Genomic DNA, 20,936 nt, shown 5'->3' on the forward strand with positions numbered 1-20,936 from the left:
GACCCAGGTTCGAGACCCCAAGGTCGCCAGCTTGAGCGCAGGCTCATCTGGTTTGAGCCAAGCAAACCAGGACCCAAGGTCGCTGGCTTGAGCAAGGGATTACTCGGTCTGCTGAAGGCCCACGGTCAAGGCACATATGAGAAAGCAATCAATGAACAACTAAGGTGTCACAATGAAAAATGCTGATGTTTGATGCTTCTCATCCTTCTCTGTTCCTGTTTGTCTGTCTCTATCCCTCTCTCTGACTCTCTCTTTGTCTCTGTAAAAAAAAAACCCAAACAGTATATGTAGGGAACGTAGACGATAGGGTGACAAAAAAAACAACAGTCTTTCCCACTCACCACTCAGAAAGGTCTTAGGAACATGGTGCGTGCTGCCCATACCAGAACTGGCTCCACCTAAAGCGGCTTAGCTGGCTTCCTTCCATGTTACCTTCTTTCAGAGCCTTTCCCCTGTCACTGGGCAATCTCTGAGGACTCCGCTCCAGTCACGTGACCGTGACACCCTTGGGTGCAGACCCTTGGGATGCACGGACTTGGAGGCCACAGGCAGCCACGTGCTCTGGCCCTGGGAGTCTCTAGGGGGAGACGGACTTCCGAACGAGCTTCTAACAGCCAAACAGCCTCCCTTGATTTGCATGTGGTTGCATTCTTAGACAATTCCGTGTACTTTGAAAAATACTTTTCTTTTTGTAAAACAACTAGGTTCCTGACTTGGGTGACTGGAAACAAGTTTTTTTACCAGCCTGAATGTTGTGTGAGATGGGAGACAATGCCCTGTGCCCAGACTGTCCCACGCGGTGCAGGATGTGAATGCCCCTGGCCCAACTCGTCCAGGGCCAGTGGGCTCATTGGGCGGTGAGACAGCCACGAGCAGCCTCACTGGTTTCACAACGTCCCTGGAGGGCCACTCCAGCCAGCTGAGACACTCCCTCAGGGTCCCCGCTTCCACACAGGTCACTAACGGGGCCTCATGAGACACTCCCTCGGGGTCCCCGTCCACACGGGTCACTAATGGGGCCTCATGAGACACTCCCTCAGGGTCCCCGTCCACACGGGTCACTAACGGGGCCTCATGAGACACTCCCTCGGGGTCCCCGCTTCCACACGGGTCACTAACGGGGCCTCATGAGACACTCCCTCGGGGTCCCCGCTTCCACACGGGTCACTAACGGGGCCTCATGAGACACTCCCTCAGGGTCCCCGCTTCCACACAGGTCACTAACGGGGCCTCATGAGACACTCCCTCGGGGTCCCCGCTTCCACACAGGTCACTAACGGGGCCTCATGAGACACTCCCTCGGGGTCCCCGCTTCCACACAGGTCACTAACGGGGCCTCATGAGACACTCCCTCGGGGTCCCCGCTTCCACACAGGTCACTAACGGGGCCTCGTGAGACACTCCCTCGGGGTCCCCGCTTCCACACAGGTCACTAACGGGGCCTCATGAGACACTCCCTCGGGGTCCCCGCTTCCACACAGGTCACTAACGGGGCCTCATGAGACACTCCCTCGGGGTCCCCGCTTCCACACAGGTCACTAACGGGGCCTCGTGAGACACTCCCTCGGGGTCCCCGCTTCCACACGGGTCACTAACGGGGCTTCACCGCTCCTGTGTCCTTTCTTCCAGAAGAGGCCTGGTCCACGAGGACTCCGCCACGGTCCCGGTGGCGCAGTGAGCAGGAACACACCCTGCATGAGTCCTGGGACTCCCTCAGTGCCTTTGACCGCTCCCACCGGGGACGCATCTCCCACGGGGACGTCCAGGGCGACGTCCTGGACGAGTTCCTGCAGCAGCAGCAGATCAGCCGGCTCAGAGGCCAGCCGGCCCCCTGGCGGGAGGAAAAGCCGGAGCCCGGGAAAGCGCAGGACGACGGCTCCCTGGACACAGATGACGGCAGCGACTTTGAAATCCCGGTCTTGCCTCACGGCCAGCACCTGGTCATCAACATCAAGTCTACTTGGGGGGACCGGCATTATGTGGGCCTGAACGGGATAGAAATATTCAGTTCCAAGGGGGAGCCCGTGCACATCGCGCACATCCAAGCGGACCCCCCTGACATCAATATCTTACCAGCGTATGGGAAGGACCCCCGGGTGGTCGCCAACCTCATCGACGGGGTCAACAGGACCCAGGACGACATGCACGTCTGGCTGGCCCCCTTCACGCCGGGCAAGTCCCATTCCGTTTCCATCGACTTCGTCCAGCCTTGCCACGTCGCCCTGATCAGGGTTTGGAACTACAACAAGTCGCGGATCCACTCCTTCCGCGGCGTGCGGGACATGGAGATGCTGCTGGACGCGCGGTGCATCTTTAAAGGCGAGATCGCCAAGGCTTCTGGGACCCTGACGGGAGGTACAGTATGTCGGGGAGAATGTTCTCAGGCCCTTCCCCGCTGCTCCCCGAGGCTCTGGGGGAAAGAGGAACCCACCGGCTAAGCAGCGACAGACAGGGCTCTCCTCTTTCTGGGGCCTGGCCACTCGGCGCCTTGGGCAGCATGGGTGTGTGGGAACTGACCTCAGTTAAACTGCTCGGCTGGGGACCAGCCTGAGCCAGACCAGGAGGTTCTCCTGCGAGGCACTGACGGAGGGGAAGGAGTGCTCTCGGGAGCTGCCGTCTGCCTGGCAGGGTGGGGCGAGGGTATGGGAGGACGGCAGCTGAGCAAGGATGTACTGTCAGGGGAAGCCCAGCCTCTGCTGGACCCAGGGGAGCTCTGGAGTGTAAATCACAGGGTCTGTCCCGCCTAAGGCCAAGTGGCAGGGGTTTGGAACCCTGCAGACCCCCTCCCTGGGTGGGGGACATACTCCCCTGTCCTTCCAGGAAGGCTCCCCCCTCCAGGATCGGGGGTCTCTGTGTGGGGCGCCAGCAGCCCCTGCTCCAGGCCCTCGCCCCCATTTACTTTGGGACCCATCACACGGTCTCCGTCAGGTTAGGTCAGTTCCTTCAACAGATCTGTGTGGTTCCTCCCGCGGGCGCGTCCCACGTGCCGATGTGTCCCCTCTCCACGAGCGGAGAACTGTGAGAGGTCTGGGGTTTAATAGCACGAAGTTGGTGGGTTTGGGTTCCTGATCTACAAATCATTGGGATTTGGGGACGAGTTGACCCATGTCTTCCTGGTCACCTGTTCAGCCCCAGAGCACTTTGGAGACACGATCTTATTCACGACCGACGATGACATTCTTGAGGCCATATACCATTCGGATGAGACGTTTGACGCTGACGTGGAGAGCCTCTGCGGCCTGCAGTGCGAGGAGGCCCCGCAGAGACCCAGCACGGCCGACAGCGGAGGGGAGGAGCGGCCCTACACCCAGGCCGGCCTGTGGGCCGGGGACCCGGTAGGGCTGGGTGGGTACGGAGGGGAGGGGGGAGGGGGAGGGTAGGGGAGGGGGAGAGGGGGAGGGGGGAGGGGAGGGGGAGGGGGGCAGGGGGAGGGGAGGGGATGGGGGAGAGGGGGAGGGGGGAGGAGAGGGGGAGGGGAGGGGAGGGGAGGGGGAGGGTGGGGGGGGGGAGGGGGGGGGGCGGGAGGGGAGGAGGAGAGGGGGAGGGGGGAGGGGAGGGGGAGGGGGGAGGGGAGGGGCTGGGGGAGAGGGGGAGGGGGGAGGAGAGGGGGAAGGGAGGGGAGGAGGGGGAGGGAGGGGAGGAGGAGAAGGAAGGGAGGAGGGGGAGGGAGGGGAGGAGGAGAGGGGAAGGGGGAGGGGAAGGGAGGGGAGGAGGGGAAGGGAGGGAGGAGAGGGGGAGGAGGGGAAGGGAGGGAGGAGAGGGGGAGGGGAGGGGGGAGGGGGAGGGGAGGGGAGGGAGGAGAGGGGGAGGGGAGGAGGAGAGGGGGGAGGGGAGGAGGAGAGGGGGGAGGGGAGGGAGGGGAGGGGGTAGGGGGAGGGGAGGTCCACGCAGGAGTTCTAGCTCAGAGTGGCACAGGGATGGAGACAGATCTCCTTTAAGCTGCTGGTGCTGCTGTTCTGACACTTCCCATTTTCTACTTCATTTTTGGTCCTGTGTGTCATATCTCACCCTCTAATGATTTTATATAATTTATTATTTTTTTCTCACCAAAGTGAAGAAAGTATTCAAATTTTAATCAAAGCCGGGAGAAACCCAGTCTGCGTGTCTCCGTAATTTAGAGATGGCGGTCTTTGGGAAACGCTTGCTGGGGGTTGCGACTCGATCTGGCCCTGTTGTTTGTGATGGGGGCTTAGAAATGCTTTTCACGGGCAGACTTAGAACGAAAATAATGACAATCTGGGGGTCATTTCTTGCTTGTGAGCTGTGAGCCAGCCCCAGTACCCCTCCTGACAGCCCCTGGGATGGAGACGGTTAGATCCCTAGTTAGAAACCACGGTTCGCACAGGCTAAGTGACTTGCCCGTGTGGGAGAGGAACAAGGCTGGAGAGCTCCCACGCAGGACTCCAAGTCTGTGCTTTTCATCGATGAAACATGACCTTCAGGTCAAGGGTCAGTCCAAGTCAAAGAACAGGAATGGAGGTGATGAGACCCCAGGGGTCCAGATTGTCCCTGAGGCCATAAGACAAAGAGGGTGGCGGGGGGTGGGGAGGGGGCACCTGGCAGCCAGCAGACAGAGGTCCGGCCCCCTGAAGGCTCGGGACGGCCGTGGAGCCCGCGGCGTTGGCGGGGGAGGCCCTCTCACTGCTGAGGAAGCAGCTGCCCTTCTGCCCACATAAGAGTTACTAGCTCGTGTTGACAAGTGTTCTGATTTTTTCAAATGAAGCCAGATAATCTGGATTTTTATGTGAAAATCTCCCGAGTTAAAACATGTTAGCAACTAACTCAAAATATTTTCAAGGCTCTTGTGGGCCACAAAGCGCACGTGCTGTCTGGGTTTGGTTTCCAGGTCTCCAGTCAGAAGGGGGCCAGTGTTTTCCAAGTGGTGAAGACCCTTTTAAATGACTTAGATAGATCCAGCCCTGTGAGAGACAGGGAGGGACCTGGGCTGGGGGGGCAGTGTCAACATCGGGGTCACACCCCTGAAGAGTGGGCTGCACCCATCCTTCGGGTGTTCAGGCCAGTGCATGCAGCAGGGGTCGTCCTAGGAGGGTCGGAGGCTCAGGGAGGCCAAGAGAGGACACATGGGCACCAGGGCAGTGACACTCCCTGGTGGCCGGAGGCTGCCCAGTGTCAGCGTGCCTCTGGCAGGCCCCTTTCCTCACCCCCCCCCCATAGCTGGACAGGGCCGGAGAGGCCACCCCCAGGGGCTGGCACGGCATCCATCACGTTGTCACTGGCAGGCCCCTTTCCTCACCCCCCCCCCCACAGCTGGACAGGGCCGGAGAGGCCACCCCCAGGGGCTGGCACGGCATCCATCAGGTTGTCGCTGGACTGAAACACTGTCCTCACCAAAACTGAGATCCGGACTCCACTCCTTTTCACATCTCAGCTCTCCTGTCTGAAAAGTAGTGAAGGCTCCTGCTCTGACTTACCGTGGAGACCTAACGAGCAGCTCACACCTGAGACCCAAGCCGGAGGGAGGCAGCCCACTGGGCTGTCTACAGACCAGGAGTCCCTGTCCTGGTTCCCCTGGGAGCAGCCTGGGAGCTTTGGGCCTCAGGGCTGAGCCCCCTCTCCACAGTTTAAGTTCTTCCTTTCCTTCCCTCCCTCCCTCCCCTTCTCCCTCCCTCCCTTCCTTGTTCCCCCTTCCTTCCCTCCCTCCCTCCCTCTTCCCTTCCTCTCTCTAGCTGACTAGATAAACATTTCTGGGGACCTTGCCTATTCTAGAAAATCTAATCACTGTAGCCGGCAGTGTCAATCTCCTCTCCTTCCAGTCCGAGGTTCTGTCAAGGACTCAGACATGTGAGGGTTTCTGGGCCTTTTTGTGTTACCAGTCACGGAGCTCCCTCAAAGAGAAACAAGAAAGGATGCAGTGACTTACCTGGGGCGTGAGGTGGGCAGCAGGAGCTGGGGAAATCGCTAGCCGGCTCTGTGGGTGTCACTAACATCACACTCTTCCCTCTGCTTCTCCCCTGACTGGTCCGCAGGTCCCGGGACCAGAGCTGCCAGCTGGTCCCCCTGTCCCTGACGTCACCACTCCAGAACCGGGCGTCTACTACGGCATCTGTGAGTACCCTCTCCTGGGCAGTGTGTCAGGTGGAAGGTGGACCTTCAGGGACTGGAGGGAGTTCTGGTCACAGGAGACAGGGTGTCCTTGGACAGTGGACAGGTTGTACTTGACACAGAGGTGGGGGCCACGGGGCGAGAGGGGCCTGAAACCAGGAGCTCAGAAAACCGACCTCTTGCCCCATGCAGGGCAGGTGCCAGGTCTCCTGAAAAGTCAGAACTTTGGAATTTTTTGTGGAACCTTTAGCTTTTTAAAAGTTAGTGACTAATTTCGTAAACTTCTCAAAACACCTCATGAACTGAACAAAGCACATGTGCGTTTGGCCAGCTGGCTGCCAGCAGATGGGCCCCTGCATGGACGCCATCTAGGTTTCTCCGTGTCTGGCCGTCTCTCTTCTTCCCCATTTGACCTTGCAGCCCCCACCCTCGTCCACGCACACGTGGGCCACCCCTTGGCCTGTGTCTGGGACTCTGCAGGCCAGAGGTGGCGGCTGCCTGTGACCTGCCCCTCCAGCTCCCTGTTGACAGGGCTGTGTGCTCAGCTGCTCCTCACAGCCCACCTCCTGCTGGTTCCAGCCCGGAGCCTGTCACTCCCCCCAGTCACCTTCCGACAGCGGGAGGTCCCGACAGGGGGAGGTTCTCACAGCGGGAGGTCCGGACAGGGGGAGGTCCCGACAGAGGGAGGTCCCGACGGGGAGGGGTCCCGACAGGAGGAGGTTCTCACAGCGGGAGGTCCCGACGGGGAGGGGTCCCGACAGGAGGAGGTTCTCACAGCGGGAGGTCCCGACGGGGAGGGGTCCCGACAGGAGGAGGTTCTCACAGTGGGAGGTCCCGACGGGGAGGGGTCCCGACAGGGGGAGGTTCTCACAGCGAGAGGTCCCGACAGGGGGAGGTCCCGACAGGGGGAGGTCCCGACAGAGGGAGGTCCCGACGGGGAGGGGTCCCGACAGGAGGAGGTTCTCACAGCGGGAGGTCCCGACGGGGAGGGGTCCCGACAGGAGGAGGTTCTCACAGCGGGAGGTCCCGACGGGGAGGGGTCCCGACAGGGGGAGGTTCTCACAGCGAGAGGTCCCGACAGGGGGAGGTCCCGACAGGGGGAGGTCCCGACAGGGGGAGGTTCTCACAGCGGGAGGTCCGGACAGGGGGAGGTCCCGACAGAGGGAGGTCCCGACGGGGAGGGGTCCCGACAGGAGGAGGTTCTCACAGCGGGAGGTCCCGACGGGGAGGGGTCCCGACAGGAGGAGGTTCTCACAGTGGGAGGTCCCGACAGCGGGAGGTCCCGACGGGGAGAGTTCTCACAGCGGGAGGTCCCGACGGGGAGGTTCTCACAGCGGGAGGTCCCGACAGGGGGAGGTTCTCACAGTGGGAGGTCCCGACAGGGGGAGGTTCTCACAGCGGGAGGTCCCGACGGGGAGGTTCTCACAGTGGGAGGTCCCGACGGGGGGGGGGGGGGGGGGGGTCCCGACAGGGGGAGGTTCTCACAGCGGGAGGTCCCGACGGGGGGGGGGGGGGGGGGGTCCCGACAGGGGGAGGTTCTCACAGTGGGAGGTCCCGACAGGGGGAGGTTCTCACAGCGGGAGGTCCCGACGGGGGGGGGGGGGGGGGGGGGGGTCCCGACAGGGGGAGGTTCTCACAGCGGGAGGTCCCGACGGGGGTGGGGGGGGGTCCCGACAGGGGGAGGTTCTCACAGCGGGAGGTCCCGACAGGGGGAGGTTCTCACAGCGGGAGGTCCCGACAGGGAGAGGTCCCGACAGGGGGGGGTTCTCACAGCGGGAGGTCCTGATGGCGAGAGGCATGCTGGGCCCTTGTCACACTCCGTTCCCCTCCCCCCAGAACGGAGCTGGAACATCTCCGCTCACCAGCCCTCTGCGCCCCCCCCTCTGAGCCCACCGGCAGCTGAGCCCTCCTGCCCCGCCCCGTCCCGGCCTGTCCATCAGGCTCAGGGAGTGGGCTCAGAGGGAGTTTGTTAGCATGTTCTTGGGGCAGACGGGCCAGGGAGTGCGGTGGGAGCAGCTGGGCCACAGCGCCCTCGCAGCCAGGCCTCTGCAGCTCCACGGGGAGCTCCGGAGCTGTGACGGCCCCGTGCAGTTGTCCGAGTTGAGTGAGGGGACAGGCCTTTACACGCCTGTGTCAGCATGTCACTGGATATGGGCTGCCCTGGGGAGGGGCAAGGCCAAGGGCCGCCGTGAGTAGGGGGGCTCCACTGTGAACGGTCGGTGGTCAGCACCCCCAGGCGCCGGAGGAGCAAGTCCTTCAGTCCCGTGGGGGCTGGGGGAGCTATGCAGTGCCGCACAGGGTCCTTCATAGGGCCAGGCCTGGCTGCAGCCCGTCTCTGCACGAGGGCTTCCCCACTGTGCCCAGTGAGCGCGCCTCTGGCCCACACTCACCCCACAATGACCCGATTGCCTCCTAGAGAGGAGGAAGGGGGCCTGCTGTGGGTCCTCGCAGCCCTGACGTTCCAGGACACCCTCTCAGTTACTTCAGCACAACAGTCATTAAAAAGCCCAGCTAATGCCGGCAGGGTCCTGGTCTGAGGCTTGGCTCCGCCCCCTTTCCCCACGCGACCTCCTGCCCTTACCGCCTGGCACGTCCACAGCTCTTGTTCTCGGCATTTTCTAGACTAGGTTAGGAACCGAGGCTCAGAGAGACTGAGGCAGCTTCCTAGGGTCCACGGCGGGTACTGAGGCCAAGAGCGGAAGCAAGTATCTAAACCGAAAGCCCATGTCCTCTGAGAAGGCAGCCTCCCCACCGAGCCGTGAGTCCCTGAGACAGCAGTCGCGTCCTGTGGCCTGGTCTCCCCTTCGGTCCTCCTCCTCCTCCTCCTCCTCATTCTCCTCTTTCTTCACATTGGACAATAGAAATTGCATTCAAACAAGTTAAACAAAAAAGGGATCCATAGGTTGGTGCAACTCCAAGGATCCAGGACGCTCGTTCCCCATACCTCTGGAACCAGTGTGCAGGTGACGTCACGAGGCCGTGTCACCTCCCTCCACCTCTCTGCCCCGCCTTGCTCTCTCTTGCTCTTCTCACTCAGACTCTGCTCACGGTCACCTTCTGCCCGGCAGCTGCCACTCAGAGAGAACTACTGTGTCCTGGTAAATTCAACACTCGTCCCGGAATTCCAGCTCCTCAGCCTGGCTTGGCTCGCGTGCCCAAACGTCCCTACACCGGTCACTGTGGCCCAGCAGGACCAGGAGCGGGAAGGCGGTGTGACATGGGAAACATGCATTGGCCAGGCCTGGATCAGGGGCCCAGCCCTGGAGCCAGCGGTGAGGGTCAGCCACCGGAACAGTGCTCTGCAGGAGGTCACAGAGCGGGAGTGAGATGGAGGCAGGCCGGCGGTGGCCACTGACCCTTCCTCTGGTGATTTCCCTAAAGATGCTGCCTCGAAATGTCTTTCCCACTGCGCCGGCTCTGACCTTTCCCAGAAATGTGATTTCAGTGCCTTTGGGAGCTCTGCCTTGGCACGGAGCTCAGAGACCTTTATGCTGCAAGGAAAGTGTCGTTTCTCTGCTCCCTCCTGGTGTGGAGGGGAAGGACCTCTCGGACAGGGACCCGCTGCACGTCGGAAGGCTGTGATTTCCAAGTCTCTCCGAGCCCTTGGCTTCATCCTCACTCTGTCCAAAATCCTAAAGCCCCGTGACCGGCCTGTACCCATGGGGAGAGCTTGGGCGAAGTGGCACGGGGCCTGTGTCAGGCTTGATAGACCCGGCCAACCCTGTTGACGTTTGGACAGGGGATATGTGGCTTGCTAATCTGCAGATGACACTCATTCTGGATGGTTTGCAAATATCAGCAGTGATGAACAGGAAAGGAGCTGAGAGAGTGGAAACATGGACGAGAAATACAATTTCCGTGTGTATAAACATTAATTGATTCAGCAGAGGAATGCGGACCGTGATTTAGCACAAACAGGAGAGAAGTCGCCTCCGGAGTCGCCCTGAGTTGGGTGGCCTCACGGCTCTTCCTGCCGGCAGACACGGGGCTGCAGGCTTGGGACGGGGTCGCCGTTGCCATATCCACAAAGGGAGCTGGCATTTCTCCCTGACACTGGCCCCTCCCCCGTCCTGCCCCCTCTTCGGCCTCCAGGCTTCTCCATCTCCAGAGCCACGACCTCAGCCACCCGGCTACTGGGTCAGAACAGTTCCAGCCCTCCCGCACAGGTGTCCTGAGAATCCTGGCCGTGATGTCTCCACAGCAGATCCCGCATCTGTCCCCGTCTCCCCTGTCACCCTCGTCAGGGCCCTCAGTGTTACCACAGCCTGCTCCCTGGTCTCCCTAGACAGCCCAGCCAGTGCGCTTTCTGAGTTGCAGACTGAATCATATCACCCCCTGCTTCCGGCACCTGCCCTCGCGTGACCCCCATCACCAAGGGGACGGCCAGACTTCACGGCGGCATGTGCCGAGCCCCGGTCTAACCACGTGGTCTCATTTTCCTCCGGTCACGTGGTTCCCGCCCTGGGCGAGATTAGGCCCCACCCCAGGGCCTTTGCCCTCGCTGTCCTCTCAGCTGCGAGTGTCTTCCAGAAGTGCTGACCACTGGCGGCTCAATGTCATCCCCTCAGAGAAGCCCTCCCTGACCACCCACCCCTACGCAGTCACTCCCTGGCCGCCTCTTTTATTTTTCCGCGGAGTTCCTCAGCGGGACGGCCACATTTTGCTCGTTGGGCGTTCCCTGTGCGTCTCGCTGCAGTGGGAGCTCCTGGGCCGCTTGGCTGTGTGCCCGCCCTGTGTCTCCTGTGCCACAAGCAGGGTTTGGGCAGAGATGATCAGCAAATCCTTGTTTACTATTAACGGTGAATTTGCTGAAACTCAGTGATTTTACTCTGATTTATTTCCCTGCTGGTATCCACTGAAGCCTACTCTCAATCACTTATTTCAAAAGTAAAAAACAGTACTGACCATCTATTTTTTAGATACTGTTCAAGGCCCTGGGGACCCCACAGCGATCAAAGTCAGCAGAGGCCCTGCCCTTGGAGAGCTGGGTGTGGTGCTGCTTAGCTCAGGTGGTCAGGGAGGGCCTCCCGGAGGTGGCATCTGAGCACAGACATGAGGAGAGCCAGTGTATCAGCTAGCTTTGCTGAACAAGCCACACAGCCACCATTCACAGCGGGCTCGTAGTTCAGGGGCCAGGCTGGCATCTACTGGGCCTGCTCGTGTGTCTGTCAGGGGTAGGGGGCTGGCAGCTGACTGACCTAGGATGCCTTCGTGGCCCGCAGTTGGGAGGCTGGTGGCCAGAGTGACGGGCGACAGGGCTCACCTGTCTCCTTCATGTGGTGGTGGTGGTGGGGGGGGGGACAAGCGCAGTGCACATGCGCTTGGTGGCCTCTTGGACTCAGGCAGTGGGGAGAGGCCTCAGTCGGGATAGGAGACGCGGACAGGCACACTGCAGGGAGGCAGGGACCTGTGGAGGGCTGTGTGGCCCGTGTGCGTGCTCCCAGTGCTGTGAGAAGCTACCATGTACCACACTGGTCACACTTCTTCATCTGCCCCCGCGGTGCCCGGAGCTCCCTCAGCCCCACGGTGTCCAGTGCCCGGAGTTACCTTAGTCTCGTGACGGACAAAGGGATCCGAGGCTGTTAAACATGTCTGTTGAGGTGAAAGGGCGCGGGAGAGGGAGCTGAGCTCCAGGTCAGCGGGGGGAGAATCACAGTGGTACCAGGGGTCCGAGGTGGATCAGACCGGACCTTGGGTCAGACGACCTCGGCTCAGCAGCCTCAGGACTCGAGCTTTGGCCGGGAAAGACTTCAGAGCCAAGACTCAAACTGTAAGAGAAAGTTTATTTAGAAAGTCACAGAGATAGAAGGAATGGGCTCAGGACACAAGTTACAGAGGCAGAAAAGGGGTCCTTGGAGCTTAGGGGGGAGAAAGGTAAAGATCCGGGGGGCTGGCATGCTCCCAGGAGGGAGAGCAGGCTGTCTTTCCTCCTGATGGCTTTAAGGGCAGGGGCGTTAGGGGAGGCCCCGGGGAGGATCGTCCACTTTCCAGGTGTGTCCTTTCTGGGTCATGGTCTCCCCTGATTGGCCAGCACCAGGCCAGGGTCTTTAGTCAACGCACTGGTCCTGGGGCAGCCAGCGTGTGGGTGCTGCTTGTCCGGGTCTGGAGCTGAAACACACTGAGGCCTAGATGTCTCTGGTGCGGTCAGAGCCTCATCCTGGGGGTTAATGCCTAAGGGCTATTCTCTGGGCCGCCTTGTTCGGCCCTCCTCAAGGGGCTACCACATGACCCGCAGCGGGCCAGGGGAGGAAAGGTCAGGGGGGAATCTGATCCGCTTGACTGGGGATGTGAAAGGTCAGGGGTCTAAACGCACGGCCAGTGATATGCTAGGGGAGGAAAGGTCACTTGGGGGTGAGACCCTTGTTTTCCCAACTTTGCCCGTTGCTAGGCACCCGGGGCTTTCCACCCTGGTGACCTTCTGTACCTGGCCCATCGTCCTTGCTCTGCTCATGTCTGTCGAACTGCCTACCACACGGAGATGGTGGGGTCTGGCCTCACTGGGCCTCACAGAGCTGTCCGGAGATCTCCCTGAGCCCCCTCCCCCGGAGATCTCCCTGAGCCCCCTCCTCACCGGAGCTGAGACGGGGTTGGGGTTGGTAGGGGGGCCGCGCCATAGCCTGGTCTTCCCTTGCTGCACCACGGTGCGGGCGTTCTGTGAAAGCTGTGAAGAGCATGACTCCTGAACACGGCCGCCCGAGAGGGAGCTGAGATGGGCTCCATGTTCCCCGGGGGTGGGGAGCTCAGTGGGCTTGGTCCCGCTCTAATGGGGGACTTTTCAGGAAGGGAAGCTCCAGCCAGATATCTGACAGGGCCCCTCCAAGAGCTTCCTTTGGTTTGAGCTTTGCAGGCAAGTATATGGGTCACCTGGGCCCGTCTGCCCCGGGCCAACAGAAGACCACTTCTGAATGGTCTCTGACAGAGCAGGAGGCCAGAGGGTGGAAGCGTCATCACAGGTCACTTCTTTTACCCTCAATCCGCATGAATCCTCCTGGTAGTAGCCAATTACATAAACTATTCATTTCCAGTGTTGTGGCTTCCTGATGTAGCTGCCTCCTTTAGTTACTTGTTTATTCATTCTGTCTAGGCTAAACTCCTGCTCTGTGCCAGGCACTGTGGCAGGCTCTGGGGACAAAGCAAAACACATGGGGTTTCTGTCCTTGAGGAGTTAACTATCAGGCGTATTTAACCAAATGATCACAGGATCACAGTGGTGACCAGGGTGACACAGCAGGTGATGAACGAAGGTTTGATGTAGTCAAAGAAGTTGGGAAGGCTTCCCTGAGGAAGTGAGCTGGGCTTTGAAGGATGAACGCAAGTTAACCAGGCCATGTGAGCTCCATACAGAGGACAGCATGAGCAAAGGCCCTGTGGCAGGAGAGAAGGATATAAATGAGTGACTGAATGATTGTCTTAGTGGAGCCAGGAACCCCTGAAATAGGTTGGAGAAATAGATAGAAGCCAGATGGGCAAGGCCTGTTGTCCAAACTTTATGGGAAGCCACACGAGGGTGTTAACGTCAAAGAAGGGATCCAGGGTTGTGTGCAGGTTTAACCAACACTGGTCCATTCATCCTGCCGACACTTCCTGAACATCAGCGGTGTTCCCGGCCCGAGGGCCACCAGGGGAAAGGCGCAGAGCCCAGCCTGAAGGCACTCTCATTTGTGTCTGGGTTTCCAACATGGCCAAAGTCTGACACTGAAGGTCATTCCTCTTCCCATCTCCACCTGGGTACCTCCTCCAGACCTCAGGTGTCCACGGGCCACTTTTCCTTTTGTTGCAGGCCTTCAGCTGAATTTCACCGCCACCTGGGGGGACCTGCACTACCTGGGACTCACCGGCCTGGAGGTGGTGGGCAAGGATGGCCAGGCACTGCCCATCAGCCTGCACCAGCTCTCCGCCTCCCCCAGAGACTTGAATGACCTCCCCGAGTACACAGATGACTCCCGGACCCTGGACAAGTAGGTGTCTGTAAGAAGCTTAACTCGCATGACAGCAGGGGCTCGGGGACTGTGCCTGTTCTGCACCTTAGACTTCAGATTCCACCGTCACCTAGCAACTCGGTTGCACCTTCCTCAGCCACCCCATGCGGTCTGTGGTCATCCCATTTTATAGTCCAGGACACCAAGGCTCAGAGAGGGAGGTGACCCTCCCAGGACCACACAGCGGAGTGGCAGGCAGGGCCCAAAGCCAGGGTCTCCGCTTCTCTGTGCTTTGTGTGTTTCCTCCGCCGTGCTTAGCGTCAGGCCGGGGGCGCAGAGACTGCTCCGTGGGCTTCTGCAGGGATGGCTCCGCGTTTAAACGTGAGCGAGCTCGCCTCGAACGGACAGAACACCTTCCCCTCCTTGAGACTGAAGGTGATTGCCGAGAAAGTCGGCACTGTCCTCTGCGCTTGTCAGATTTCCTGAGCCCGGCTCGGGTCAGGTCAGTGAAAGGACCAGCCTGAAGCGCAGCCTCGCTCCACGGGGCCCCATAACCTACAGAGTCACGAGAGCCCGCAGCCCAGCTGTCCTTCCTGGGCGTGAGAGCGAGAGGGGTCTAGGGGAGCCAGAGAGGCGAGAGTTCACATCCTGGCTCCCCCTTGCCAGCTACTAGTCTCTTACTCTTCAGTAATAATAGCAATGATGATGATAATAATAACAGCGGAAATCCTAGTTGCCATGTTTTTAGGCAGTTGTTAAATGCCAGATGCTGGGCTACGCTAAGCAGGTTACAGACATCTGTCCATTTAATAATATGATTGATAGGGGCCCATGTAAACTGAGGTGGGAAGGGTAACAACTGGCGAAAGGTCACTCAGACCGAGTAGCAGAGTCCTGATGAGAATGCAGGTCACGGGAGAACGGTGCCCACACACTGAACCTCTGGGCCCCAGCCTTGGTTTCCGTATCAGTGGAATGGGGACATTCCGTCCCGTGGCTGGAGGGAGGGAGGGGGATGGCCACATCACGGCTGCACCCCTGCCTGGCCCTGAGCACGCGTGGAGTCGGTGGCGGGCCCCCTGCTCCTGTAAGGTACCCCTTAACCATGGCCCTCACGTCCTGCGGTGTTGCCTGCTCTGTGCTCTGCATGTTGGCAGCACGCACTCCTGCACACGTAGACTGGAGCCAGCAGGCAGACCCAGCTCCAGCCGCACACTTGGGGGGCTTGTTCGCCGCCCCCGCCCGCTAACTGCCCTCGGCCCACCTTGTACGGCAGCAGACCCCAGGCCGGATAGGAGTCCAAATACCAGACCTTCCTTCTATTACTAGATATCCAGCTTGTTCCTGTTTTCCTGACAGTGATTTTTAATACTTTGTTTCTTGCATTGATAAGGTCCAAACACTGTGATTGGTTGATTTGAGAGCGAGATACAGCCTGCACATTGTGCTCGCTGGAGAGGTCTCTTAAACCTCTTACAATCTTTTGCTTTCCTTCCGTCTTTTTTCAGGTTTTATAATAAATTGCCTTTTGAAGAAACTAGGTCTTTTTTCCCTGTAAGCATCTGGATTTTATCGGTTGCATCTCCATGGTATTGTTTAACTTGTTCCTCAGGCCCCAGTATTTCTTATTAGTTGTTCCTTAGATCTAGAGGCCTAATCGAGTTGAGGTTTGATTGTTGGGGCGAGACTTGACCGTTGGGGCATGGATGTCATTGTTACTCCCTTCGGGGGCTGTCAGGCTTGTCGTGATGTTGGCCAGAGCTCAGTGGCTAGGCCCATTAATTTATTAGGGGTTGCAAACCGACAACCCCTAATCATTCTTTTTTCATGAACAAGGAGAAAGAGTTTCTCAATCATTTGATTACTCCAAGGTACGAGTCAGGTAGCCAAGGCGGCCTAAATGCTGGAATCCTCCTTTTATTCTTCAGTTTTCAAAACAACAGATTGTTTCTCTGCTGTCCTTGAACACATTTGGCTATTTTTGACTATCATAAATCACGGACTTTAATATACTGTGTTTGAAGAGTTCTAATCTGTTGTAGTCTGTATACCGTTGACGCTTGAGTCGATGTTCTCGGACACTGGGAGCCCCTGAACCCTTGTTTAAACTAATAGTCACTGGCAGCTTCCCTGCTTTCTGATGTGACAAGATGTTCCAGGCTCATTTTATAGACTTCTTTAAAAAAAAAAATTCTTGTATTATGTAAGTTTCAGGTGTGCCCATCCTGTCTGTGTCTTGTCCCAGACGTGGACTCGGCCGTTTCTCCACGAAGCGCCGGCTCCTTCAGGTGGGAAGTGATGTTTAGAGGGCGGCATAGCTTGCAGGGATGCCCGTGGCCGCGGGGCTTTTCTGTGAACAGTGTTGGGAAGTGTCCCTTGGGCACTCCTGAGGGCATCTGTGGGGCCCCCTCCCCCGTCAGCTGTGAGCGCCTGGCCGACCCCCCTCCTCTCCGTTGCTCTGGAGGCAGTCACAGTTCTAGGGCGGAAGGTTCTCTAGTGGTCGTCCTCCGTCAGCTCAATTCCACAAACACCCCAGTGTTAAACTGCTGAATTCAGCTTCAGTTTGAAGATGCCGGTAATTGTAAGACACATCCATCAATTTAATAACAGTCTTTTGGGGGGGGGGGGAATAAGAAGAAACATATTACCTCCTTGGATGAACAGTTAGATTATACGATTTTTCTAAATCTAAAAATTTTAAATGTAAAAGGAAAAACCAGTTTATTTTAAATACAGGAAGCCGGGCAGCAGGCTGAGCTCCTCCCAGTGCAGCAGCTTCAGAGTCGCTGGGAGAACGGGAGGGACAGGGCGGGGCCGCGTCCGCGGCTGGGAGGGAGGCCTCTGTCGCCAGGCCTCCCAGCGGCAGTGCCGGGCACACGGGCCAGGGCCGCCAGGACCAGGGTTGGGGTTAGCGCTGAGCTGTGCCGGGCAGTCCAGTCTGGGGGACAAACACGGGAAGAATTGAGGAGGATGGGCAGGGTGTCCTGAGCAGGAGAACCAGAAACTGGCCAGGACGGAAGTGCGGCGTGAGCGAGAGGCCAGGTGCAGCGCAGCGGCTAGAGGCCCGTGTGCGTGGGGGCCGGGGCTCCCTCCTCCCGGGAGGAAGTGCCCCGAGATGCCCGGCTGGCTGTGCTGCTGCAGGTCCCCAGAGACCCCGCCCCGTGTCCTAGCCCCGTCCCAGCAGCTGCCAGGGTCACTCTGCTGCTCAGTGCCCCCCCCCCCCCCCCCGTGCGCCCACACAGCAGGGAGGGGATGGAATTCCTTCAAAACGCACCATAGTCCACACAGCATTTTACGGGAAGTCTGGAAAACAGAGAAGACCTTCACCCCCCATCCCCTCGGACACAACTCTGTTTTGCACATTTGCATCATCACCTCTCCTGGTCCCTGCCTGTCCTCATTCTGCAGCGTTACAACCCGTGCCCCTCCCTTTCCCGCGTCATGGCCCCATCCTTGTGATGGTCACGGTGACACTGGACAGACTTCCTCAACCTTCCCCCTGCTTTGAGACCCCGTGGGTTCTCTTTGTCCTCGTGTAAAAAGCCTGCTGTGAACACTGTGGTGCAGACGGCCTTTTCAGCATGTTGACTGGACTGGCTTGGGGGGGGGGGGGATTCTAGAAACAGGATCCCTGGGTTAAAGGGTCCTGAAAAAAAACACATCTACCCCCTTTTTAAAACACTTGGATGATTGCTTCACTGCACCTTAAACAGCATAGACTGATTTCTTTCTTCCTGCCTTTATTTTGTCTCGTTTCACAGACGAGAGGTGGCCCCTCATTGTCGCTGTGATTATTCTCACCTCCCTTAATTCTCCCCATCCAGCCCGCTCCTGCCAGGCGGGGGCCGGTGGGCGAGGAGCGGGCGTGGACCCCACGCTGGGCTTTCTGCGGGGCACACCGCCACCCCCGCCTGACCGCCCCTTCCCGCTGCACGCAGGCTAATTGATGGCACCAACATCACCATGGAGGACGAGCACATGTGGCTGGTCCCCTTCTCGCCGGGGCTGGACCACGTGGTCACGGTCCGCTTCGACCAAGCCCAGAGCATCACCGGCCTGCGCTTCTGGAACTACAATAAATCTCCCGAGGACACCTATCGGGGGGTAAGTGGGGGGCAGAGGCACAGGGAAACCATGCCTTGACGAATGGCTGGTGTGGCTGCCAGGGAGGAGCATAAATCCTCCAGAACTTTCCAAACGGCCATGGGGTCACAGCCGGGGAGAGCGTGTGCTGCTGTTTCCATGTCCTGCACACGCAGCCCGCGCAGGCTGAAGAGCCAGGAGGATGGCGGATGGTGGCCGCACCCCATCTCCTCCGGGGCGGCTGGGGTCCGCGGGCCCAGCCCTCACCGTGTGGTGGTCAGTGGTGGCCCTGCTGTTCACTGAGCCCCTCTGGGGGCCGGGCCCTGGGCTGAGGGCTTCTCAGGAAGTCATCATTTCACTGGACCGTCGCCCCAACCTCTGGGAGACAGCTATCATTACCCTCGTCTTTCCGGGCATCAGAAAGTGAGGTTCAGAAAGGTCTAGTCACTCGGCCGGGGCCACGGAGCTGGCGCCCAGTCCACGCCTGCCGGGCCCGGAGCTCCAGCCCTGCTCTGCGCTCTCTTGCCGGCCGTGAAGGAGCCGGAGCCTCTGTTGAAATGTGGGGAAGGGTGGGCAGAAGCAGCCCTTTTCCTGGCTTTTCTGACCTGTGTGACTCTGAGCCGTGGAGCATCGATCTCCTCCCACTGCACAGAAGGGCTGATGGTAAGGTCGCCGAAACACAGCAGTGAGGGCGCGGGAGGGTTGTGTGCCCTGTGACTGAGCGGCCGACCTGTGGGGGCTCCCCGATGCTGAGGATGAAGGTCTCCGGGAGCACCGGACGTCCCCAGGCGGCCCGGGCTGGGCCCCTTTCCCTGGGCGTCTCCCGGAGGCGGGATTCCTCCTGTTCAGCCAGCGGGGGCCCACGCTGCTCCCCAGGAAGGTGGGGTCAGGTGCCCAGGGGCCCACACTCTCCCCAGGAAGGTGGGGTCAGGTGCCCAGGAGCCCACGCTGCTCCCCAGGAAGGTGGGGTCAGGTGCCCAGGGGCCCACGCTGCTCCCCAGGAAGGTGGGGTCAGGTGCCCAGGGGCCCACGCTGCTCCCCAGGAAGGTGGGGTCAGGTGCCCAGGGGCCCACGCTGCTCCCCAGGAAGGTGGGGTCAGGTGCCCAGGGGCCCATGCTGCTCCCCAGGAAGGTGGGGTCAGGTGCCCAGGAGCCCATGCTGCTCCCCAGGAAGGTGGGGTCAGGTGCCCAGGGGCCCACACTCTCCCCAGGAAGGTGGGGTCAGGTGCCCAGGGGCCCAAGCTGCTCCCCAGGAAGGTGGGGTCAGGTGCCCAGGGGCCTACGCTGCTCCCCAGGAAGGTGGGGTCAGGTGCCCAGGAGCCTTGATTCTGGCCGCTGGGCTGGAGGGAGGGTGTTGGCTGATTCCTCCCCTCTGCTCACCCAGAGCTGAGCCACCTTACACCCTGCCATTTAGGCTCTGCGACTTCCTGTGAGATCCTGGCCACGTGGCTGGTGAAACCTGGCCCAGGTCAGGGAGACCCGTTGGCCCGAATCTGATTCCCTCAGTAAGCTTTTAGTAAGCACCTGTCGTGTGCCAGGCCCCGAGGCAGATTGGAGATGGTCTGGCGGGGGTCTCTAGAGGAGACCCGCCACCACCAAGGACACTCTAGGGGAGCACATGCCCGAAACAGACGAGCTCAGGGCCCTCAGGAGGGGCGATGGCAGTACCAGCGCCGGTGACGTGTGTGAGCCGGGGTTTGAGGAAGGGCTGGTACCATGCATATTTTGTGCCAGGTGCTGTTCTGTCCTGGATACTTGACATTCATTATTGAGCCCATTTAACAGATACGGACATAGAGGCATGGGAAGTTTATGCAACTTGCACAAATACTAATAGTGGATGTCTGAACATGACCATGTACCACCTCAGGCCACTGCATCTAGGTGGACTGCAGAATGTCTGTACTTGTCCCCTGGGGCAGGGGCCTCACCGGCCTTGTCCCCACTGTCTGCCCAGCACCCAGCAGAGCGCCTGGCACAGAGTAAGGGTGACACAGGAAAGTGGACCTGGGCAGTGGTTCTGGTCTGGGAGGAAGGCCAGACCAGGCTGTTTCTCAGGCTGGGCTCTCGGAAGCTCTCTGTCAAGTGGTACGTCGCCACGCACCACTGGCCGTCCTCCGTGCTGGCTGCTTCCTCCAGGCCCGTGTTTCCACACACCACTGGCCGTCCTCCGTGCTGGCTGCTTCCTCCAGGCCCGTGTTTCCGTTTGTTTCTAGGCCAGAGTCGCCCACGTCTCCCTGGACAGCCTGTGCGTCTCCCCTCCAGAGGGCTTTCTCATCCGGAAGGGGCCCGGCAACTGCCACTTTGATTTTGCACAGGAAATCCTCTTTGTGGACTACCTACAAGCACGCCTCCTGCCCCAGCCCGCCCAGAGGTGAGGGAGCCGCGCGCCAGCCCCACCAGCCCCGCCACGTCCGTGGGCGCTGGCTCCACGCCGCGCTCTGAAGTGTCCACCTAAAGCACCTTGAAATGGTGATCAAACGTGGAGCTTTTCACCTTGGCCGTTTCTAAAGCTCAGCCAAGCCTCTCCGGAGCCTGTGGGGTGCACCGCCTCGTCTGAGTGTTTGGGTTTCTCGCTGTCTGGAGTGCTTGAGGTTTTAAATGCCTCGTTAGGCTTCCCGCTGGGAAAAGAGGATCCCGGCTGCCTGGTTCCAGAGATGCCCGCTGGCTGGCTCAGGGAAGGGCCTTCCTTCTCCTGTTTCTGTGTTCCTGATTTGGAAAGATTCAAAAAGAAAAATAGGACCCAGCATTTCATGGATTCACTGGGGTTTCTTGGCCCCATTCTCAGCTGCAGGCAGCTCACAACAATTTGTAAATGCCACATTAAGGTCACTCATTTAAACCCCCTGTTGTCCAAACGCCAGAGGCCGGG

At 59.6% G+C, this 20,936-nt stretch overlaps 1 protein-coding gene across 3 annotated transcripts in view; it reads left to right on the plus strand.

Annotated features, from left to right (window-relative positions):
- The window catches only part of KATNIP (katanin interacting protein), a 198,132-nt gene that overhangs the window by 167,238 nt on the left and 9,958 nt on the right, over positions 1–20,936 (plus strand). For all 3 annotated transcript variants that reach the window (XM_066383111.1, XM_066383112.1, XM_066383113.1), the window contains exons 17-22: positions 1,630–2,355; positions 3,130–3,335; positions 5,988–6,066; positions 13,844–14,021; positions 17,921–18,086; positions 20,281–20,438. In XM_066383111.1, the coding sequence (XP_066239208.1) occupies positions 1,630–2,355; positions 3,130–3,335; positions 5,988–6,066; positions 13,844–14,021; positions 17,921–18,086; positions 20,281–20,438 (1,513 nt within the window). The remainder of the gene's footprint in view (positions 1–1,629; positions 2,356–3,129; positions 3,336–5,987; positions 6,067–13,843; positions 14,022–17,920; positions 18,087–20,280; positions 20,439–20,936) is intronic.

This window comes from Saccopteryx leptura, chromosome 4 (genome assembly GCF_036850995.1).
Source record: "Saccopteryx leptura isolate mSacLep1 chromosome 4, mSacLep1_pri_phased_curated, whole genome shotgun sequence".
In the NCBI taxonomy this organism is placed as follows: Eukaryota; Metazoa; Chordata; class Mammalia; order Chiroptera; family Emballonuridae; genus Saccopteryx; species Saccopteryx leptura.